A 23,025-nucleotide genomic window follows, 5' to 3' on the forward strand; every position below is an offset into this window, starting at 1 on the left:
AACCAACTGAAGATTCCTCAGGGGAGGGGAACTGCATAAAAAAGCCCCACAGCACCCATATAATTTATGACATTTTCCATGACAAAACAGGATTCCGACAAACAGAAAGGCAGCCAGAAGAGGGAGACAGTTGGAAGGGAAAGAATGCATGCTTTAAAAGTGCAAAGGCAGTTATTTTTTAGGGCGTTTTAAAATTTTCTTACTTTGGGTAACCGTTCTGGCGCTTTCTGATTATTTCAAGCTCTCTGTTCTCAAATTTCTGAAACTTCTTCACAATTCCTGTCATCTCTCCACTGGAGGCGTACGGAAAGCTGAGGATCTCAACGACGTCTGCAAAATGCAATCATTCTTAATATGCGGGGAACTGCAAATAGCTGGGAGTTGTAGTCCAAAAGATCGGGAGGGCACCAGATCGGGGAAGCCTACATGCCCTCTTGCCATATACAGCTCCTATTTCTATGCCAGTGCACAGCAAAAACACTTAACTTTGCAACACGGGACATATAATTGAACTGCTTTGTAAATAACGGAGGTTAGGGTGAGAATATCTTAACATCTCCCTAGTTTATAATAGGATAAAAAGGTAAAGGGACCCTGACCGTTAGGTCCAGTCATGGATGACTCTGTGGTTGCGGCGCTCATCTCACTTTACTGGCCGAGGGAGCCGGCATACAGCTTCCAGGTCATGTGGCCAGCATGACTAAGCCGCTTCTGGCGAACCAGAGCAGCACACGGAAACACCGTTTACCTTTCCGCTGTAGCGGTACCTATTTATCTACTTGCACTTTGATGTGCTTTTGAACTGCTAGGTTGGCAGGAGCTGGGACCGAACAATGGGAGCTCATCCCATTGCGGGGATTTGAACTGCTGACCTTCCAATTGGCAAGCCCAAGGCTCAGTGGTTTACACCACAGCGCCACCCGCGTCCCAATACACCAGTAGCTGGGCCTTATTAAAACAACTGTTCTGGCAATGAAGTGCTGAGGATGAAGGCAACAATGGCTGGACCATCGCAAAGCAGCAATGCCAAATGATTCAGAACATTGCACTGGTAGAAAGATGTGGGTGGGCCTTTGTAAGCCTTGTTTGCTACCTACAAAACAGTATAATTGTACTAAATTGTTGCACAGCGCAGCACTGGGCAGGGAAAAGCCACATCAGATAATCCCGCATTCCATTACAATTATATAATTCTACATTGTTCATAAATCTTTGCTAATGAGATCACGCATGGCAGGCAGTTTAATAGGTTTGGCACCACGAGTTCAGCTTGGAACTTCACTGCAGGTGAGTTTTATGCACCATTCCAGTCACATTATCTACGGGATCTAGGTTCCAATGCAAATTTTTGTTCTTGGTAGTGTTTACAAGTAGAGATGCATGAGATATCGTTCTGCTGTTTGCACACCAGGGTTTGTTCATGCTTCTTCCTGTCCTGCCACTTTCTCCCAGTTTACGGCTGAATCAGAACAAACGTCAATTGGTTTCCCCCAACATGTGTTCCGATTCAGCGGGAAACAGTGGGTTTTCCTGAGGGAAGTGGCGAGACAAGCAAAATACCTCTTGGAAGCAGGAAAAACTCTTGAACCTGTAGTGTGGAGGAGCCCTAAATGGCACAGCTGCTTTCATATCCCTCTTACAGAGCCAGGGTGAAGTTCCTTTTCATTCTGCCTGGCAGTTTCAAAACAAGTCAGGATCTGAAACCAAGGTCTGATTCTAGCTTGTTCAAACAAACGATCAAATAAATAACCCACAGTTCCTTGAGTTTGGATGTTAACAGAGAACAGTGGTTTGTTTAAAAATGCAAATGAAAGCTTCCAATCTTCTCCTTGCAGACATGAAGAAGGAGAGGAGAGGGAACTTGGGAGCCTAAAAGCTCATGCAGAATCATTCACATCACTTGGTTTGCCAATAAATCTGAAACATTGACTAATATACAATCTCTATGATATTGCAAGTGGGAGTTTATTCACATACATGCCCTCGGCTTTAACAATTTCATGTGGGCAGGAGCGATACCTTCAGAAAACTGAGAAGGAGGAAGATCAGATACAGACGTACCTTGGAAGTAAAAACGGAATCCATTCCGGAAGTTTGTTTGACTTCCAAAACATTCAACTTCCAAGGCGCGGCTTTTGATTGGCTGCAGGAAGCTCCTGCAACCAATCGGAAGCTGCGGAAGCCCCGCCAGACATTTGGCTTCCGAAAGAACGTTCGAAAACCAGAACAATCACTTCCGGTTTTCAATCGGTTGGGAGCCAAAACGCTTGGCAACTAAGCCATTAAAAAACCAAGGTACGACTGTACTCTGTTAGGGCAATCTGTCGTCTTTCAACTCAGAGGCTTCCAGATGTCCCATCCCTCTAAGAAAAGCAGTAAGGAAAAGGCTCTCGAAATGCTCAGTTAAGGACCTTTGTGACACCATCAGCCAGTAGACAGTTCTACTCCCTAAGCCCTCCCCTAATATGCCTGAAAAACCCACATGCAAAATGTCAATCGAGTCCAGACTGCAGATTTCAAAGATACGCCACCGGGTGAGCACCTTGTTACTCGCAAATTCATTCACACAATGTGCTGTTCCGGTGCACATAAGAAAAATACTTACCATTCTCATGAGGACACCAACGCATTATGTTTGCCTGGAGCCTCCAGGTATATTCCAAGCTCCATTTCATACACACTCGGTGTTCTTTGTAGGGACGTTCGAAAGGTGGAACGGACTCCAGCAAAGTGTAGTCCTTTGCAATAGCCTGCAAGTAGCCTTCCTTTTGTTTACCACGGGGCATCCCTCTTTGTTTGTGAATAATCCAAGCATATAGTATCACTGTGTGTACGATGATGGAGCGTCTGATGAAATAGTCATCTCTGAAAACCATGCTGTTTGGAAATTTCAAGTTCACAGTTCTGTTTCTAGTGGTGTGGAGATGCTTGTCGTTCTCCCACCTCTCCTTATAGACGGACACAGCAGTTCTGAATTCCAGTGACGCTATGGCTTCTATAGTAACAGTGCAAGGTTCTGAGCATAAATAGTCAATGGAGATTTCAGTATCGTTGAGAACTCTTTTGTTCAAAACATTCAGATGAATGAAATCTTCATAAAATACATCAGGTTTGGGCTGGGGAGTGACAGGTGTTGTCAGCAATGTCTCCTTTCCAAAAGATGGCACACTTTTCTAAGGGGGGGGGGAGATGCCATACGTTAACTTCTTTAATATTTAAGGGCAACTGATGCAAAAGTGAACTTTAATTACAGCAGTCGGGAAATTAAAAGACGCCTGCTTCTTGGGAGAAAAGCAACGACAAACCTAGACAGCATCTTAAAAAGCAGAGACATCACCTTGCCAACAAAGGTCTGTATAGTTAAAGCTATGGTTTTCCCAGTAGTGATGTATGGAAGTGAGAGCTGGACCATAAAGAAGGCTGATCGCCGAAGGATTGATGCTTTTGAATTATGATGCTGGAGGAGACTCTTGAGAGTCCCATGGACTGCAAGAAGATCAAACCTATCCATTCTGAAGGAAATCAGCCCTGAGTGCTCACTGGAAGGACAGATCCTGAAGTTGAGGCTCCAATACTTTGGCCACCTCATGAGAAGAGATGACTCCCTGGAAAGGACCCTGATGTTGGGAAATATTGAGGGCACAAGGAGAAGGGGACGACAGAGGACGAGATGGTTGGACAGTGTTCTCGAAGCTACTAACATGAGTTTGACCAAACTGTGGGAGGCAGTGGAAGACAGGAGTGCCTGCCGTGCTCTGGTCCATGGGGTCACAAAGAGTCGGACACGACTAAACAACAACAACAACAACAACAACAACTATATTGCTGTGCTATGGCTTTTGGGGGAAATGTACAATAAAATATTGGTTTCAAAAAGGAGGAGGGGAATAGGAAGAAGAGGAAGAAGAGGAAGAAGAGGAAGAAGAGGAAGAAGAGGAAGAAGAAGAAGAAGAAGAAGAAGAAGAAGAAGAAGAAGAAGAAGAAGAAGAAGAAGAAGAAGAAATAAGCACAACTTGCAGACTTAACATATAGAATAAGAGAACAAGAAGAACATACGTTTAAAGAAGATTGGAAAACGTTTATTGAATATATGGGAAATAGTTGTGTACAGCTGAAACCACTGGCAGCATTAAGATAAATTCAACAGTGTAAATAAGTTCTGATGGATGCAATAATGGAATGCGGAATGCTATAGTTTTTGTAAAACATGTAGGGATTTCTGATATGCAGTGCTTTTTTTCTTTAAAAAATTTTCAGGGGTACTCTCATTTTCCTACTCATGTTGAAATACTGCCCCTCAATGCGGCCAAACTTAGATTCACAAAATGTTTAGGGGTCTGTGTCCCCCCAGAAAAAAAGGCACTGCTGATATGTACAGTAAAATGAACCATGGAAAGAGAAGAAGGGAATTCATTGATATTTTAAGGATGTAAAATGTGTATTTTAGATTGTAAGACAGAAAATGTAATAAAAAATATAGAGGAGGAGGAGGAAGAAGAAGAAGAAGAAGTGGGTGGCATAACTTTGGCGAACCGATCGGCATAACCGATGGCATAACTTTGGCGAAAAAGGAAGAAGAGGAAATGAAGTGGGCGCCAGGCACCCAAAACCGATGGCACAATAACTTTGCCCCCCTCTCCCCCAGGCGAGCACCCACGTGGCAGGAGACCCGAGGAGCCAACTCACCAGGAGCAGCCAGAGGAGGCAGAGGCAACCGGCAGCTGCCCGGAGACGCACCGTGCGCCCCACGGCGCTCTCCATAGCTGTGCCAGCTTCTCCTCCTCCTCTTCCTCGGGGGTGACTTGGCCGAGCCGGGAAACCCTGTCTCGGAGCGAGATGGGTGTGTGGCTCTGTTTGCGACACGGATCCGGCTTCCTGGCGGGCGATGCCTCCGGCTTGGAGGAGGAAGCAGGAGGAGCCAGCCGGGCGCGGCAGGTGCGCCTTGGGCTCGGCGCGCCACGGCGGCGAAAGGAAAACCCCGATGGTGCCTCTAAGCGCGTGCAGAGGATTCCCCCCCCCCCGCCGCCGCCGGGTGGCTGCAACCAGCTGTCAAGGGGCGACTGAGAATCCTTGCTAATTGGGCAGGGGACCCGAGGGTCATCTAGTCCAACCCCGCGCAATGCAGTAATCTCAACTAGATCAGACATGGCAGGTGGCATAGGAGCCAACTCTTTCGGGCTGAGGTCCCTTCGCCCCCCCCATAAAATATTCGAGGGGGGTTCCCCCCCTCCGAGTGCCATTCAAATGGCGTGTGGGCGCTGCGTCTTGTGGTCGATTATGCGAGGCAAGGCTTACCTGCTCCCTTCCCAATATTTTAGTTCAAGTTGGCACCTCTGGCAGGTGGCTACCAAGTCTCATTCCATTGTATTAATGGGTTGGATCCCCTCCCTCTCCCCCCCAAAGAACTCCCTGAGACATTACAGCACCCCTGTGGCAAATCGAAAAATCTTTTTCTGTGCCTCCTGTATTACTGTCGCGAATTATAGTTTGCCCAGTCCTGGTATTGCAGGGGGTTGGGCTAGATGACCAATGGAGTCCCTTCTAAAGCTAAGGGTGTTGGTACGCCGATGGCAGCCCTTTTCTTTATTCTTCTAAGCCAGGGGTCAGCAAACTTTTTCAGTAGGGGGCCAGTCCACAGATCCCGAGACCTTGGGGGCCAGACTATATTTTGGGGGGAAATAATAATGAACGAATTCCTCGCCCCCACAAATAACCCAGAGATTCCTCGGCCCCACAAATAACCCAGAAATAAAAGGACACATTCTACTCATGTAAAAACACCAGGCAGGCCCCACAAATAACCCAGAGATGCATTTTAAATAAAACGACACATTCGACTCATGTAAAAACATGCTGATTCCTGGACCGTCTGTGGGACGGATTTAGAAGGCGATGGGGCTGGATCCGGCCCCCGGGCCTTAGTTTGCCTACCCATGTTCTAAGCCAGGCATCCCCAAACTGCGGCCCTCCAGATGTTTTGGCCTACAACTCCCATGACCCCTAGCTAACAGGACCAGTGGTCGGGGAAGATGGGAATTGTAGTCCAAAACATCTGGAGGGCTGAAGTTTGGGGATGCCTGTTCTAAGGAATGACACGCATGGAGATGTTTAATAGTATGCTGATCATTCTTAAGTCCCACTGGGCTGCCTCTCCTCAAGGGAGTGTGCCCAGGATGGTCGTGTGGAAAATTAAAGGTGCCTCTCCCAGCCATTCAGAGATTTTAAGTTTTTCAGAGATCCGTATGAAGATCATGAACCCCGAAGAGCTACAAAGGAGGGTTGTGGCTTTTCAGTGCTAAAACACCATGCTTTGGGGTGCAGAAAAGTCCCATGTTCGAGATCTGGCACCTTCACCAGCAAGAATGTTACTCACCCCAAAATGGAAAGAAGCAAAATTCCCAGCAAAGAATGGATACAAAAACTTATGGAATATGCAGAAATGGCAAAACTCACCAGAAGAAAGAGAAATCAAGATAACAAACTTTTCTTTATAAAAGAATGGAAATTGTTTATTGAATATTTACAGATAAATAGTAAACGGATAAAAATATTGACAGGGTTATTGTAATAACCTGCAGTTTCATAAGAGTATATATTTAAAGAAGATGAGTAAATGAGGACATTAAGTTAATTTGGATATGCGGAAGGTATTAAAAATAAATTTAAGGAACCGCAGAAAGAAGGGGAAGGAAGTCAAGGTTCAAAATGTCAAAATGATTGTAAAATCAGTGAAATGTATAAACTGAAAAGTATAAATAAAAATTTAAATTAAAAAGAGAGAGATCTGGCACCTTTACTTGAGGGGGTCTCACATAGCGGGGCTAGGAAAGGCATTTGCTGACAGTCAGAATAGACAGCACTGTGGAAGATGGAGCAACAGGGTGACTCAGTGATAGCCAAACCAGGGAGGTGCTGGAAAATAAGGCTGTGCTTCTTGTAAACAAGGGAGCTGGGATATATGTGCACATCGTGGAGTTGCAGCAGGACCCCAGCCAGAGCATCTTATGGATGTTGTATAAGAGCCTCTAGGCTTCACAATCCATTTGTTTCCAGGGTTAACCTGCCTGGATGTGTTTCCTAGCTGAAGGAGCGGTTTTGTCCGCTGATGACCTCCAATCGCAGACCTGCAACTCTTTATTGAGGTGTAAACTGGTCTGTGAGAATATCCGGAATGGGAACACAACTTAAAACAGGGAGACAGTTATGCCGTATGGTGTGAACTATCTCCTCCTTGTGTGATGCTCTTCTTTCCCCCCAGGTGCAAACCACATTTTAAAAACCACTCACATTTACACATGTCTTCAAGATCCAGATCAAAGCCCCTCCCAACTCTCCAATTCTATGATTCTATGACTATTTTTCCATAAGGAAACAACAGAATGCCAGTCCTTCTATTAAGGGCCAGGCTACCCTGTTTCTCCAAAAATAAGCCGTAGCCATAAAATAAGCCGTAGCAGGATTTTTAAGCATTCAAGGAATATAAGCCATACCCCGAAAATAAGACATAGTGATGGGTGCAGCAGCAGCAATGCCGGCCATGGCAGGAGGAGGAGGAAAAAAATAAAACATCCCCTGAAAATAAGCCATAGTGTGGGTTTTTTTTTTAGGAAAAATAAATATAAGACGGTGTCTTATTTTCGGAGAAACACGGTAGACACAATGCAAGAGATTTGTTAAGAGGAGGAAAGAGAATTTGCAGTAGGGCTGTAGGGAGGTATTTTTAACCTTTCCTTGCAATGTTTTTGCTGTTTAAATCATCACACACAGAGAGCTGTGGCAGACCATAGCTGCGATAGAAACCATATGAGCAACTGCTTTATATGTTTTCCCCTGCAAGGCAAATAGCAGCAGATATGGGGCTGGTTGGACAGTGTTCTTGAAGCTACCAACATGAGTCTGACCAAACTGCAGGAGGCAGTGGAAGACAGGAGTGCCTGGTGTGCTCTGGTCCATGGGGTCACAAAGAGTCGGACACGACTAAACGACTAAACAACAACAATGGGGAATTTAATTAAGGGAAACAGTGCAGAGGGGTTAAAGCCCCCCAGGGGCTCCTTAGTGATCCCTCTCTTGTGGGTTTTATTATTATTAAAAGCAGGAGATATTGTTCACATCAAGCACTACAACGTCTGATTTAGCTCTAAGTGTAAAGAATAATGTGCCATATTTGGTAGTATGTTCTGGATTTTTCTCTGTTTAGATTTTTCATCAAACTGAGGACAAGTATCAAACTAAAGTAGAAAACAATGTTAAAAAAAAGGAATCACTCCCTTTCATGTGATGGGAAGTAGTAAAAGAGAAAAGATTTTCCCCTTGAAAAGATTTTATCCAGCCTCAGTTGACTTTATGAGAGGCTTGAACCGGTTGAGCAGGAAATGCAACCATATTCCACCACAGGAGCAATCTTCTCATATTCCTGGCCTTATGCCCTTCAAGCAGCCCCCCCCCCAGCTGCAAAAACAACCAATGTTGCAATTGTGTACCCTAAAATGTGCATTCCCATTATCCCCGCCCCACAGACATTTAATATACAGTAAAATTTAAAATGGGGGAGATAGCATAGAACAGTGACTTGTCAAAGTGTGTTCTGGCATATGCTGGGGTTCCTCAGCTGCTTATAGGTTGTGATGATTCCCCAATGAAGAAGACAAATAATGGCAGGCAAGGTTCACTGAAAGACAGCTTGCCTATCCATTTTCTCCTGCGATATGTGTGCTGCGATATGTTAGGCATTTTGTGGTTTTATATCTTGATTTTATTCTGTGAATCACCTTGAGACCCCTGGGTATAGGGTGATATATAAATTCAATAAATAATAACAATAACACTGCATCTGTTCCCCTCACTCCCCTGCCCTCCAGCAGGGCAAGATCTGCTCTGAAAACGAATCCTCGCCAACCGCAGGGGGGGAAAAAAACCTGGGGAACAACAGCCTGCAATCTGCTGGTCCCCCAGAGGAAACCTACTGGTCCTTCGTTCCCCCTTTTCTTGGCTCAGGGAGTGTGTCCCCCCCCCCCAAGGCAAACAAAACACGTGCTTGCTGTCATGGGCGTAGGCAGGGGGGGCAGGAGGGGGCAGCTGCCCCCCCCCTAGAAGCAAAAAAATTAATGTATTTTACAGACCCTAACCAGCACTTTTCCCCTCCAAAAACTGAAGTGGAAAGGGCTTTGCTTTAGCAAGAGCAGCTAAGTCTTCGCTTGCTGGGGGGGGGGACACAGCAGTAACAAAAACACATCAAATAAATAAAGCAAAGTGGCTACCAGTAGTTAAGCAGTTAAGACAATGGAGCATATATCCCCAGGCAAGATTCGATAACTGACCATTTCACCCTATTGTTCTTAAGTGGGAGTTGTTAATGAGCATTCAGGAGCATTAAGAGTTCTATTGGTGATTTAATGAGGGTGCAGACTCAGAGGATTCAATTTGACTAAGGTGGCTCTGCAAGGCTAAAAAGAAGTGAATAAGAAAGGGGGGAGGCTGTAGCTTTGACAGACACAGTGATGTTTATAAAAAGCATTGGTGTTCCAGTCTGCCCCTCCTCCTGCATCTGTATACTGTAAATCAGGGGTGGCCACCTCCCAAGAGACTCTGATCTACTCAGAGTTTAAAACTGGGGGTGATCTACCCCCTTTTGGGGGGTTCAGGTCAAAGCTGTTGAGTTTTTTTTAAAGGAAGGGAAGCTTCTTTTAGGAGGGAGGGAGGCCCATTTTTGTTTAGGGCTTCAGGTCATAGTTCAACTTTTTTGAGGGAGGAGGAAAATTTTGGGTGAGCTTTTTTTAGGGGTGCCAGTGACCTACCAGTGATCTACTGGTAGATCACAATCTACCTGTTGGACGTGCCTGCTGTAAATCAAGCAGAGAGAAAGCTGCTTACAAGGCTCCTGTACATGCAGAGTTCCAGCATCACAGCGTCACCCAGAGGCACCCACAAATATGAGTTATCCCTCTCTCTATTTCTTCCTTCCTTCCCTCCCTCCCTCTTCCATCCTTAATAAAATACCGGGGGGGGGGGCAGATAAGCCCCTCATAGAAAGCCCATCAACATGGGGGGATGACTCTTTCAAATACGGTATTTACCAGTAATTGGGGGGGGGGGAGAGGCACCTAGGCCTCTAGGAGTTGGCTGCTATGCCTAGGAGTAGGACAATTCAAGAAAGCAGAACGATGCATATGGTATGGTAATATATCAATAGAATCATAGAATTGTAGTCGGAAGGAACAACAAGGGTCATCTAGTCCAACCCGCAGCAATGCAGGATTTTTTCCCTAAGGTAGGGCTTGAACCATGGTTGAAATATTATGCTGATATGCAGCAACGCCTTGGAGCCGTCGTGGCTGCGGCCATGCCTTGCCCCGCCCTCGCCCGCCCTTCCACCCCCTCTCGCCTGCCCGACCCTCCTGTCCTCTTGCTGCAGAGTTCCAGCATCACAGCGTCATCCAGAGACACCCACAAATATGAGTTATCTCTCTCTCTATTTCTTCCTTCCTTCCCTCCCTCTTCCATCCTTAATAAAATACGGGGGGGGCAGATAAGCCCCACATAGAAAGCCCATCAACATGGGGGGATGACTCTTTCAAATACGGTATTTACCAGTAATTGGGGGGGCACCTAGGCCTCTAGGAGTTGGATGCTATGCCTAGGAGTAGAACAATTCAAGAAAGCAGAATGATGCATATGCTATGGTAATATATCAATAGAATCATAAAATTGTAGTGGGATGGGACCACAAGGGTCATCTAGTCCAACCCCCTGCAATGCAGGATTTTTTTCCTAAGGTGGGGCTTGAACCATGGTTGAAATATTATGCTGATATGCAGCAATGCCTCGGAGCCGTCGTGGCTGCGGCCATGTCTTGCCTCACCCTCGCCCGCCCTGCCACCCCCTCTCGCCTGCCCGACCCTCCCGTCCTCTCTAGCCAAGCAGGGTAGCCGCCAACGCTACCAGCCCCAGAAGCACAAGGTGGCCGCTGCTGCTGCCGCCACAATATCATCAGGCCCGCTGGCCCTTTAGCCCCGCCCACTTCGTGGCCCCTCCCCTTCCGTGCCTTGGCCCCGCCCCTGAACGACCATGGCTTGCCCCCCCCCCTAGTTTTGATCCTGGCTACGCCTCTGCTTGCTGTTTCAGAAATGGTTTTCAATTTAAGACAGTGCCATTAGTTTTAGCAAGTTAGTGAAAGGCTTCTCCTACATCGATTTATTTATCAAGGTGCTGGGAAAACTGAGTGTTCATTCTGGTTTGTTTGGATAGAAGAGCCTGCAGGATCAGGCCAGAGGGACAGCAGCTTCCCCTCCCAGAGGAGCAGCAAGCATTTATATGCTCAGGGCTGCTCCAATATGTTGCCATCGCTTTCTACCAAGGGCAGAAAGAGCGATTGTGCATCGATTGTGGGGAGTCTGGCTAGATCATGGATGCGCCCTTCAGAAACGTGCGCCCAGGGCAAATTTACTAATATGCATTAGTGAGGATGCCACGGGCTTTTTTTATTTCCTCCTCTGGAAATCCCACAATAGTTGCATCCCAAAATAAGAGGAGAATTTCCAAGGTCCCCTGTGATTAGAATCGTTGCACCAGAGACCTGCAAGCTAAGGCAACTTTAGGTGGCAAGTCTGCATGTCGTTTCGCGGACTTGGGTTGTTTCCATCCGCCGCCGCCAGGGGGCAGTCAAGGGAACTCGTTGCTCCTCTGTTCCGAGTCCGCTCTTCGCTCCCGGAAGCAGAAGGAGTTTCCTCCGAGGGCGGAAGGGGAGAGAGGTCGTGCTCGGCTCCGCGGCGTCTCCTCATGGCTCGCGTGCCGCGCACGCTGCTGATCTTCGGCGGCTTCGTGGCCGTGGTGGGGGCGGCCTTCTATCCCATCTACTTTCGGCCCCTGACGCACCTCGAGGAGTACAGTAAGTCGAGCGGGGAGCGCATTCTGCGCACGCGCGGCATTCTGCCGCTTGGCCGGAGTCCCGCCCCTGTTCGAATCTTAAGAAATGGGAAGCGGCCGTTGGCTGCGCGCGCAGCTTTTCCTCAGAGCGGCCTTTTCTTGCCTCCCCCTCCCGCTCTCCGCTTTACCTGACACGGGAGCAGAGCTGCACATGTGAACCCGAGATCGAGGGTCTTGTCACGGACCCAGGTGCAAGGAATGGTTGGATGGCAAGCCGCTTTGGGCGCTATGAAGAGAACTGAGGGACTCCCTGCCTCTTGAGAAATCAGGCAGGCGCCTTCGCTGTCCTTTTTTTTTTAAGCCGCCTGCTGACAAGAATTCTTATTATAGAAAAGCCTATCCAGGTGCTCAGAAAGCTGAGGGGATGTTTGATCCTTTAAATAAAAAAGTATTTCTGCTTTTGTGGGTTGTAGGGTTGTAGATTCCCCTCCTCAGTAAATAATAATAATAAAGTAGGGTTGTAGATCTCCCCCCTCATAATAATAATAAAGTAGGGTTGTAGATTTCCCCCTCAATAATAATATTATAATAATAATAAAGTAGGGTTGTACTGTAATAATAAAAATAATAACAACAACACTAATATTTGCTATTATTATTTCAGTGAATCTACTCCGCCTACAATTTAGTCAAACACAGCTCTCTGATTTTGTTACCTTTTTGTTTCAGTCAATGGAAAGCATTATTATTTCAATGGAAACAACCCCCCCCCCCGGGTGTTGTAGAGGACAGAACATACCACACATAGATTTGTGTTTTGTGGGGTGGGGTATTTGGTGGCCCGAGTTACAGTGGAAATTGGCTTCTTTGGGGAACGCAAGTGAGATGGTCCCCAAAACAGCCTATAAGGCTTTTTTTCTTCCTGCCCTTAGAAAAGAAAAGAAAAAAGCCTTATGCTTGTGAACACAGTGAATGGGCGTCTCTAGTACGTAATATAATTGCTTTATTGTTTGTTTGTTTGTTTGTTTTTTTTAAAAAACCAAACAAAAAACCCCCAATATCCTAGATGAATTACGTCATAAATCTACTTCTGAGTAAATTCTATAATGAAAAGAGCATCAGCCTGCATAGGATGTTGATGGTTCAAGTGTCATGTTTGCCATCACCTAAGATACAACTTCAAATCTCAACTTAGTGGACCAAAGAAGCTTTGCCTTTGAGGAAATAGGAAAGCTCTCTCCGAGGTGCTAATACCGCAAAGCTCATTCACTTATGAAATTCGTCACTTTAACTGTGCAGTCATTGAAAAATGAATGTGCATGCATCTCTAGGGAGAATCGTGGTCACCCCCTTTCCAACATGTGCAAATGCTTGTGCATTCCTTGAGCATGAAAGTGGGTGTGTTCCTCCCAATAACTGATGGGGATGTGGGAGCAGTCCAAATAAATATCATCATTCCTTTTGAAGGAGGGGGGCACCACACAGTATTTCCTTGGGGTGGTGTTCTACTAGGACCGTTTTGGTTTGTGCAGCTGGGACTGTCGTGCTCAGGAATTGATTCTCATATATTAAGTACACAAACAGAAGCAGCAGCATTTATGTTGTTGTTGTTTAGTCGTTTAGTCGTGTCCGACTCTTCGTGACCCCATGGACCATAGCACGCCAGGCACTCCTGTCTTGCACTGCCTCCCGCAGTTTGGTCAAACTCATGTTCGTAGCTTCGAGAACACTGTCCAACCATCTTGTCCTCTGACGTCCCTTTCTCCTAGTGCCCTCAATCTTTCCCAACATCAGGGTCTTTTCCAAGGATTCTTCTCTTCTCATGAGGTGGCCAAAGTATTGGAGCCTCAGCTTCACGATCTGTCCTTCCAGGGAGCACTCAGGGCTGATTTCCTTAAGAATGGATAGGTTTGATCTTCTTGCAGTCCATGGGACTCTCAAGAGTCTCCTCCAGCACCACAATTCAAAAGCATCAATTCTGATGCAGCATTTATGACTAGTACCCATACTCATCATACCATGCTCTCTATACAGTGGAACCTCTATTTGTGACCATAATCCGTTCTGGAGGTCCGTCTGGAGGTCAAAACGGGTCGCTGGGAGAGGCGCCATTGTGCGCAGGCAGCGATTGCCCACTTCTGCCCATGTGCGAACGGCGATCGCCACTTCTGTGCATGCGCAAATGGCGGTCGCCGCTCCTGCACATGCACGAACGCCGGCAAACCCACCAGTTACTTCCGGGTTTGCCGTGGTTGCAACCTGGAAGGACCATAAGAAGAGGCGGTGGTAAGTAGAGGTTCGACGGTATGTGAGTGGGGAGAAGGTATTTCAGTCGTTCAACATAACAAACTGAATATGCTTTGTGTTTTTCTGTTCTCTAATTCTAATCCATGATGATTAAAATGTGTAGTTCAGCTCTGGAAGTAATTTTATTAAAAATAAAATGGGCAAATTGCACAGTCAGTGCTTTCTATTATAAAACCAGCAGAGGGAGCATTGACTAAGGCAGTCTGTTTCCAGAGCCTCAGTATACTAATAATAGTACTGTATTGTAGAAATGAATTGTACATACAGTATAATACCATCCTGACTTTCTCTTCCTTGCTCCCTAATTTGGGGGGGGGGGGGAAGAGACTCCTAAAGAAAGAAGGCATACATTGGAAAGATGGTGATAAGGAATAATAAGTAACACGAGGGTGAATATCCAACAGTTGTTCAGAAACTTTAACATTGTATCTGACACAAGAATGTTACAGTTCCTAATGTGGATATTCCTTTCTGTTACAAACAGAGTCAGATGATTAATTGTTGAAGATAAGCAAAGCAGTAATGGTACACAGTTCAGGCTCTTTGGCCCATTTTTTCCTTTTACTTTGTTATCTGATTTAAAAATATTTTCCCAGCATTTTCATTTACTATGATTTAAATGTTTCCTGCCCACCTTGGTAAAAATCCAGTATTTGTTGGTGCTTAAACCAGTAATTCTCAAGCTGTGTGCTGCAATAAATACCTTAAGTAATGAAAGATACTTGTGGGGCCAAAATACCTACCGGTACATATAATGGAGGCTGCATCCTTGATCAACTTACTGCTCTGCCCTTATCTCTTTCTCACCAGCTTCATTGGTTTAAAGTTATTTTACTGTGTCTGCCTGTGCGATAGGATCATTCTGTTACCCTGAACATGGAGCAAAATTACATGCCTTCAGAGGAGGCACATCTAAAACTTGTGGGGAGTCTATACAATAGACTACGCTCCCCACTGCAGATAGTTGCCCTTCATCTTGTGCAGGATGAGGAGGAAGGGGTTGGAAGGGCCGGGTGAGGGGCAGTTTTGAGTCAGAAAAGTGCCTCATAAATTCTTTTGGAAATAGCGATTGAGGTAGATGGGTGTTTTGAGCAGGCTGGTGTCCATCATTTTCTTCCCACACTAAGGGATAAATGTACTTTCTTACCTACTGTAATGTTTTTTGTTTACCAGAAAAGGAGCAAGCAATAAATCGAGCTGGTGTTATACAAGAAGATGTTCAGCCTACAGGTATAGCTCTAAATGCTTAGTTGAGCTGTGTTTATGTATATCTTAATACTGTGTTCCAATTCCAAAGAAGTTGACATGCAAAGGAGTTAATTTAGGAATTCATCCAAATGACCTTTTCTACGTTTCTAAAAAGATTACTTAGACAAGTACAAGGTGAGCCTGTTTCATATAAAAAAAGATGCAACTGGATATGAATGCTTCAATAAAAAGTATGCATGTTGTGATTCAAATAGAAGGGCACCTGTATGTGTTTTTCACTCTGTTCCACCTTTCAGCTACAAGCAGAGGTTATTGTACAAAGATTGGACCATAGCTTTTAAGTATTTTGGTGAGAAGCAGAGTTATGGATACACACAGGTTCCCTTCACACAAGGTCCAGAACATTGTATTCTGTACTAATATGCCTGTGCAAGAAATTCTGTAAGAAATTACCTTTGATCTCAGAAGAACTGTTGAAAATACTGTTCTATCTTTCTTTCATATAATTCTGGTAATAAAGTCACTGTATCTATTTGAATGAGCAATATTCCAACTGGTGTTCTCAATTGCAACAACTTAGTCAAAAATACCCCTTTCTTGAGCAAGATGCTCAAGATGTTCAAATTATTCAGAAGAGGCAGATTATTGTGACTCATTTCAGTCTCCATTCACGCCTAGTTTTGGCACAGAAAAAGTCTTGTTTGCCCTGATGGATGACTTTCATTAGGAGAAACATGGGGTGTGAAACCCTATTGATTCTCCTTGAGCTCTCAGTGACTTGATAACATCTGTATGGTGTCCTATGCATGTGGGACCAAGAAGATCACAGTCCATGTTTCAGAATCTCTTCAGACATGGTCCTTGTCCAGTTGTTATATGTACTCACATGTATAACTTCATGCAGAGAAGCTAGGTTGTAGAGAATACATACATTTATTGACATTACAACAGCCTTCTAAAATGCTTTTTTATCTCTCCTGTTTTATCCAAAGGATTAAAAATATGGTCTGATCCATTTGGAAGAAAGTAAGGACTTCATTGGGTGGGATCTCACCAATGAATGTATTTTCCCTTATTCCATCAGTGATGCACCTACAGTAGTTCTTTGAGTCAACCAAGATCATGCAGAAAAAGGACTCCACACGTGAAATTGTTTTATAATATCACTTTACATAAAGAGCAGTAGCAGCTGCTGGCTCTCAAGAGATAAAGCCCACTTTCCCCCCAGTGATGTAGTAGAAAACGCTGCACTGAATGTTTTCTATTAAGCAAATGGAATAATTGCCTTTTTCTTCATTGGAGGAATGAAGGAGAATTGCTTTGGTGAATGTAGTGTAGACATTACCAGAGTAGATTATGGAACTAATGAGGTGTGAGAGAGTTTTAAATTATGTACATTGATTGTAACATTTTGTGTTGAACTAAACTGTAGTACTGCAGTTCAGTTTTCATGGATTTTTGTTGTTGTTAAGAGAAAAACTCAATTTCAGATAACTTATTAATGTGTAAACTTGCTGTTCGAAAGTAAAGATTTGAGTGCATTTCTAGTATATAAATCTTTTGAATGACTTTACATATCTTTTTGTCTTTTCCTGGAACTTCTGTAAGTAGTTCTTTTCATAGAAAACTTGGCAATGCTTTTAATTTTTTCTGCTAACCTGGTTTCAATTTGAAACTGCAGAAATAGCCAACTACTATCTTCTCAAAGGTCACTCTAGTGTCCAGACAGTGGTCCATATGTCATAAATATATGTTGCTGCACAAGCTGACATCCAAATGGGTCAGTTGACACCTTGTAATAATAAGTGTCTTGTCCCTATAAACCATATAATCTGACAAATGAGTAACCAGTTAGATACAAAATTCAAATGAGATGCAGTATTGTTGGCAACTGAGTCTAAGCAGAGCAATATGCTTGGCACAGCTTGACTGCAGGAGTTGCCAGAAGGAGGTGTACAAGGTGCCATCCAGCCATTTTAGGGACTCCACTCTGGATTTGTATAGGGTTTACTCCTGAGCCTTCTCTTGAAGATATCCCACAAGCAGCAAAGGTTTGGGACCATAATTTTCTTTCTAGATGAGCAACTTTCCTGGGTTAACAAACTCCATCTGCCCCTTAACTTCCCTCTACGGCACGTGCAGAAACCACTTTATTGACCATTGGACCCACTATTGGCCTTGTCCGCTCAATCTGCCAGAGCCTGTATTCACATGCAGGGGAAGTCCATAACACACTTAGGGTTTGAGACCTATCAGCTACCCTCACCTGGTTTAGCCACCCACTTCAAACTATTTCCAAGGGTGTGGCCACTGTCTCATGCTGACAGCTTCTAGGAGCCACAGGTTGAGAGTCAAGTGCAGGATGGGGACCAAAGGTGGACAAACTACCCTAGAAGGAGCATGATTTGTCCCCAACCCAGAGGTACTACCCCTCCCCTACCCCCCCATACACCCTGATGCAGTATTAAAGTGTGGGAGCTATATTTCTTATTGCTTGAAAACATTTCCAAAACCTTTACTAAATATTTAGTAGGGCTACTATGGACAAATTGCTTTGGAGGCTAGGTATATTTTACTAGTTGACCATTCCTAGATAATAATAAGAGGCTGGTTTATACAGTCTTTTCTCCCCTACCTGGAGATGCTGGCAATTGAACCTTGGAGCTGTGCATGTGTTAAAGGAATTCTGAGGTCTTAACTATAGAATAAATGTTGATAATTGCACAAGGTAAACACACATACATAAGTATATAAACCACATGTCTAAAATAGTACAGGAGAGCAATCCAAAAGACATCTTGGCTCTCCTAAAGACTAAATATTTCCTCTGCCTCCTTAATCCCCCTTGCCTGAGAACAGGTAGGCAGATAGCAACCAGGACAACTTCCTGAATGGATTCCTCTCCTATATCTATGAATCTCCATTGTCATTTTTGCCCAGATGCTCTGCATTGAGGGATGTCTGACAGACATCCTGATTGTCTTACCAAATGCTAATGTTCTCTGTAAACTGTCTGGAACTATGTAAAACTTGCTAAATCCTGAGCCACAGCGACCCTACCTTATGTGTGATGTAATTTCTGACTGTAGAGGGGATGTCCTCCATGCCAAAATGCAAACCCTTAATATAGGTATTTCTTCTTGGTTCTGGGTCTCTTGCCTCCTTGCTAGGAGGTGAGGGAACTCTGTTGCAACAGAAAAATAAAGAGCTGTCTTGCTTTCACTGCTTTCTGCCTCCATCCATTCATCTCTGCCTGATCCTGGACTTAGGGGGCTCAGTCCCTTGGGGAGCTGAGCAGCAAAAGTCAACCACCCCTATTTTCTCTATATCATGGAAAGCAGATGCTGTTAATGAATTCCTGCCATTAAGGATGTAAATCCTTCCAAGTAAAATTAAAATCCAGTAATAAAAACACAAAGGCAGTACTGGAACATAACTTGTCTGGACACGTCAGGTGGAACAGCTCCCAGTGCCATCTTTCTTGCTTCCAAATGTACATTGCCCAATTAACTGTCTTTCAACCATTACACTGCTGTTGAATGGACTATGCTGGGAAAGACTGCTTTCCATTTATACATCTGTGCTTATGGATGTGAAGCTTTCTGCAGCTGATTACCAGTGCCTGTCAATGACTTCGATACAGGATCTCTAGAAAGCAACCACAGATAAAGTATACACATTGCCAGCTAATACCAACTCTTCATAAAGGTTTTATTTTTAAAAAATATATTTTTATTAAAGATTTCTTGAATTACAAAGGTGTGTGCAGTGTCTCTCGCAGTTTAACATGTACTGTATTTCATAAAGGTTTTATGAAAAAGCAAGTACCGTAATACTTTGAATGAAAGTAAAAGCAAATGTCATTCTAAATACATTTGTCACCCCTTTTGATCCTAACAAGAAAATTCAGAGGTGTCGGACGCAAAAGCTGATGGAAAAGGTTCTCTTGTTAATAATGCTTCTCACTAGGTGCAATAGATATTTGAAGGTGTATTTGGCCCATTCTTGGCATGTTCATTATTCAACTGCAGCAACAACAGGTTTTTGTTATGCGAGTGAGTCATCCACAGAAGAGTGCTTCTATTCTATGCAACAAGGATGCAGTGGTGTGCTTTTGTAACCTTCCACAAGTAAATTTCCAGAAAAAAAAACATTTCTTTAGCCATGAGCGCAAAACTTTGCATAAGAATATATGTAACAACTGCTGGTGTTCAGGCTCTGAGTCTGATACACAGCAGTACATCTGAGGGGTAAGATAAGCATGTTTGGCCCAAGATGTGTTCAGATTAACAGGCTGAAAGCTGAAAATATATCGCTTGCTTAGCTTGTATTTGTTTTTGTCCCAGAACCACTTGTGGGAGCTTTCTTGCATTGTGCTTTAGCAATGATTAACTTCCATTTTTCTCAGAACTGTGTACAGTCAGTCTGACATCAATTATACCGCTGCATCGGCAGACACAAACCCAAATCAGCTGTATTTGGCCTCTGCTGTGCTATAGCTGAGCTCAATAACATGTTTTGCTAAAGCAAGGTCACACTTTATTTGAGAAGTTGGTGCTTCTAAGCTTTTTAGGAACTGCAGCGGACTTCGGTGCCGTTGATGCAATGGGTTGAGCTAGCAGGAAGAAATGGAGCTGCACCATCAAACCAAATCTTTATTGTTGAAGTCAATGACCAGCATTAAAGAAGCAAGATAAGAGGCACATAAAACACATCCAAGTGTGAAGAACAATAAAAAAGGATAAAGTAAATAGAAGTAGCATAGAGTTAAATAAATAGGGCATCAACATTTTAAAAGATGTAATCATGCCATGAACTTCAAAGGTAAATTCCAGAAGGTCTGAGGTCAGTTCCTGGAGAATTTGGCTTGCTGTAGCACAGATGTTGGCCACACTGAGAGTGATAGATGCATCTTGTTTGGAAAGGAGTAGAAGGCCAAGGCTTAATTGGATAAAGATTTCCGGCAAATCTTGATATAAAGAGCCGTGCAGGAGGATATGGGTCACTGACCTCTCCAGAATTGCAGGGGCGCTTGTGTTCATGATAGGGCTTTTAACAACTTATCTTCCCTCCGGAATAGCAGAGGGGAGGACAGAAGTAGTACCATGGCGGTCATTGGTAGAAGAACTGAGCTCCAAATTCAGACGTTTGACTAGCTGGCTGGGTCTGCCAAGCCTTCCTTTGCCTTGCCACAGCTGTGTAGAGTAAAAAATCCCTTGGCTTGGTTGTGGGTGAGAGTAGTCTATGATACAGTATAGCCAAATGGTTCTTCGTGTGTTCAAGATTGAATTCAAATATTGCCTGACAAACTGAATTTGAGCCCAAGAGCCACTCACCATGTTACATCAAAGATTTCCGCTACCGCCAATCACAAATTTTCTAACATACCTTTGCATGCCAAAAGTGTGCAGCAAACATGCCCCAAGACTCTGCCCACATGTGTGTTCTATAAGCATTTTCAGAAAGCTGGATTCCTGTCCAGTATTGTGAAAAGTCAATATTTCTGGCCATCTGAAATGGAAATGTACGACTCTATTTTTGCTGTAAAGTTGCCAAAAGATATTTGAATTACAAAGTTCTTGTTGAATGTTGTTCTTTCTTTGTCCGCTAGATAGAGCCCTCAAACCCCTTCTCTGAGCAGAGTGAGTTTCTTAGATCATACTGTATTCTCTTACGTACAAATCTGTGGATTTGGGGCAGCCAAATGACAAACTGCAAGGACAGTTCATGTGGCTGCTCTGAAGAGCTTTACAAGGAAGGAAGAAGGTATGTGTAGAGAGAGACCCAAAGTACGAACATTTCACAAAAGTAAGAGTAGCACCCATGCGTTCCTACAAAGCCTCCTAATGATTGCATCCAGGCACAATCCTTTAGTACAAAAACCACAGATTATTATCAGAAAAGAATTTTTAAAAAGATGACATCATAACTGCATAATAAAACCTTTGTCAAATATCTCTTGTAATGTGGCATCATCGTGAATAACTAACTGAAAAGCTAGTCAAGACACTTAAAAAGATGAATGTACTTTTGAGTTTCCTAGAATCGATTATCAAATTTCCCCTGACAATTATCAAATGACTTCAATATCGTACAGTTATTGTGTGCAAGGGGACCCAGGGGGCGTTGTGGTTAAACCACTGAGCCTAGGGCTTGCTGATCAGAAGGTCGGCGGTTCGAATCCCTGCCACGGGGTGAGCTCCCGTTGCTTGGTCCCAGCTCCTGCCAACCTAGCAGTTCGAAAGCACATCAAAATGCAAGTAGATAAATAGGAACCGCTACAGCAGGAGGTAAACGGTGTTTCCATGTGCTGCTCTGATTTGCCAGAAGCGGCTTTGTCATGCTGGCCACATGACCTGGAAGCTATACGCCGGCTCCCTTGGCCAATAATGCGAGATGAGCGCCGCAACCCCAGAGTCGGTCACGACTGGACCTAATGGTCAGGGGTCCCTTTACCTTTACCTTTTTATTGTGCAAGGAGTAGGTTTGCTGTAAAATGTCTGCCAACGGATCAGCTATAGTGACTTAACCTATGAGCATTTGCTAGTACTGATGCTACATGCTAAGCTTAGAATCAAGTGATCTAAGGTTCAGCATAATAGCATCGTTCCCTCCTTCAAGAATTGTCTGGGTTTCCCCCTTCTGTCTAGCAGAAGCAAAACTCTCACCCCACTTGCAAATGCATAGGCGTGCGCCTTTAACTTCCTGCCCACATTTTCTCCCCACCCACTGCAAACAACACATGCAGTTCTAGGAGGACAATTGGTTTCACACTGTTTGCCACATCAAGGAGACATCTTCCCTGTCTTACGTGTCACTACTCAGCCCGACCACGCAAACAAGTTGCTGCCCTTTATCTTCCCAGACTCTCTCAAAATGATACTACTATGTTGTGTCTGTGTGGGAAACAATTGCACAAAAAAAGATGTGTCCTTTCTTATGAGTCGACATGTGTAATAAAATGAGTCAGATTTTTATTTTTGGAGGCCAATGGCCATTGCAACAGAAATCACAAAATGCAAACATGATAATCCCAGAGTAAGTTAAAACCTATCAGTTTTCAGAACTGTAAATGATCAAAAATCAAAGTTCCCTAAATTATTTAGATTAAAACAATTCCCTTGGCGGTTGACATTATTTTGGATTTTTAAAAATCAACTTTCCTGTTGCTAACGCGTAGAAAGCTATCCTGTAGGTAACAAACTTTTCTTCATCAAACCACAACTGTCTAATTTTGAAATAGTCTCTGACCTAGAAAATTCTGAAATTAATAGAGGAAGTTGTCCCTATGTGAACTATGGAAAAGGCAATGTAGGATATGGTGCACAATATCTCTCATCTGATCCACATACACAAAGGCAGATTTTACTAGCCAAACACTTTGTGGGCATCGCTTGAAATCTAAGCTGGAAAAATGCATGGCCAATGCAGGGAGGAAGTTAATTTCTGCAAATAAACAGCTCTTTTGTGGTTCAATTTAATTTTAAGACAGGCAGCGACTGTTTTAGGCACATCCAATATGTGTGCGACTACACACACATGCATCACAGCAAACCTAGAAATGTCTTCGGCTGTGCAGGAATCTAAAGACCAGGTAGCAGTTAAGAATTCACTGTACAACAGTATACATGCCTACACTGAAGT

At 44.1% G+C, this 23,025-nt stretch overlaps 2 protein-coding genes across 4 annotated transcripts in view; one reads left to right on the forward strand and one right to left on the reverse strand.

Annotated features, from left to right (window-relative positions):
* The window catches only part of SEL1L3 (SEL1L family member 3), a 40,915-nt gene extending 35,997 nt beyond the window's left edge, over positions 1-4,918 (reverse strand). The window contains exons 1-3 of one of the 2 annotated variants that reach the window (XM_060278937.2): positions 4,687-4,918; positions 2,606-3,016; positions 204-330 (exon numbers count right to left, since the gene is read on the reverse strand). In XM_060278937.2, coding sequence (XP_060134920.1) covers positions 204-330; positions 2,606-2,876 — 398 coding nt within the window. In that variant the 5' untranslated portion in view covers positions 2,877-3,016; positions 4,687-4,918. Of the gene's footprint in view, positions 1-203; positions 331-2,605; positions 3,174-4,686 lie in introns of both variants that reach the window. The other variant, XM_035113502.3, reaches the window with a different exon arrangement.
* A 6,806-nt stretch (positions 4,919-11,724) lies between these two features.
* SMIM20 (small integral membrane protein 20) lies at positions 11,725-16,954 on the forward strand. 2 transcript variants are annotated; one of them, XR_015947238.1, is made up of 5 exons: positions 11,725-11,887; positions 12,530-12,567; positions 12,825-12,850; positions 15,346-15,402; positions 16,374-16,954. XR_015947238.1 is itself a non-coding variant. In XM_035113858.3 (3 exons), the coding sequence occupies exons 1-3, from the start codon at positions 11,779-11,781 to the stop codon at positions 16,409-16,411; spliced, it is 204 nt and encodes a 67-aa protein (XP_034969749.2). In that variant the 5' UTR covers positions 11,725-11,778; the 3' UTR covers positions 16,412-16,954. The 2 variants fall into 2 exon arrangements, 1 of the variants encoding a protein (XP_034969749.2); XM_035113858.3 differs by lacking the exons at positions 12,530-12,567; positions 12,825-12,850.
* The last annotated feature ends 6,071 nt before the right edge of the window (positions 16,955-23,025 follow it).

This window comes from Zootoca vivipara, chromosome Z1, assembly GCF_965207765.1.
Source record: "Zootoca vivipara chromosome Z1, rZooViv2.hap1.1, whole genome shotgun sequence".
Lineage (NCBI taxonomy): Eukaryota > Metazoa > Chordata > Lepidosauria > Squamata > Lacertidae > Zootoca > Zootoca vivipara.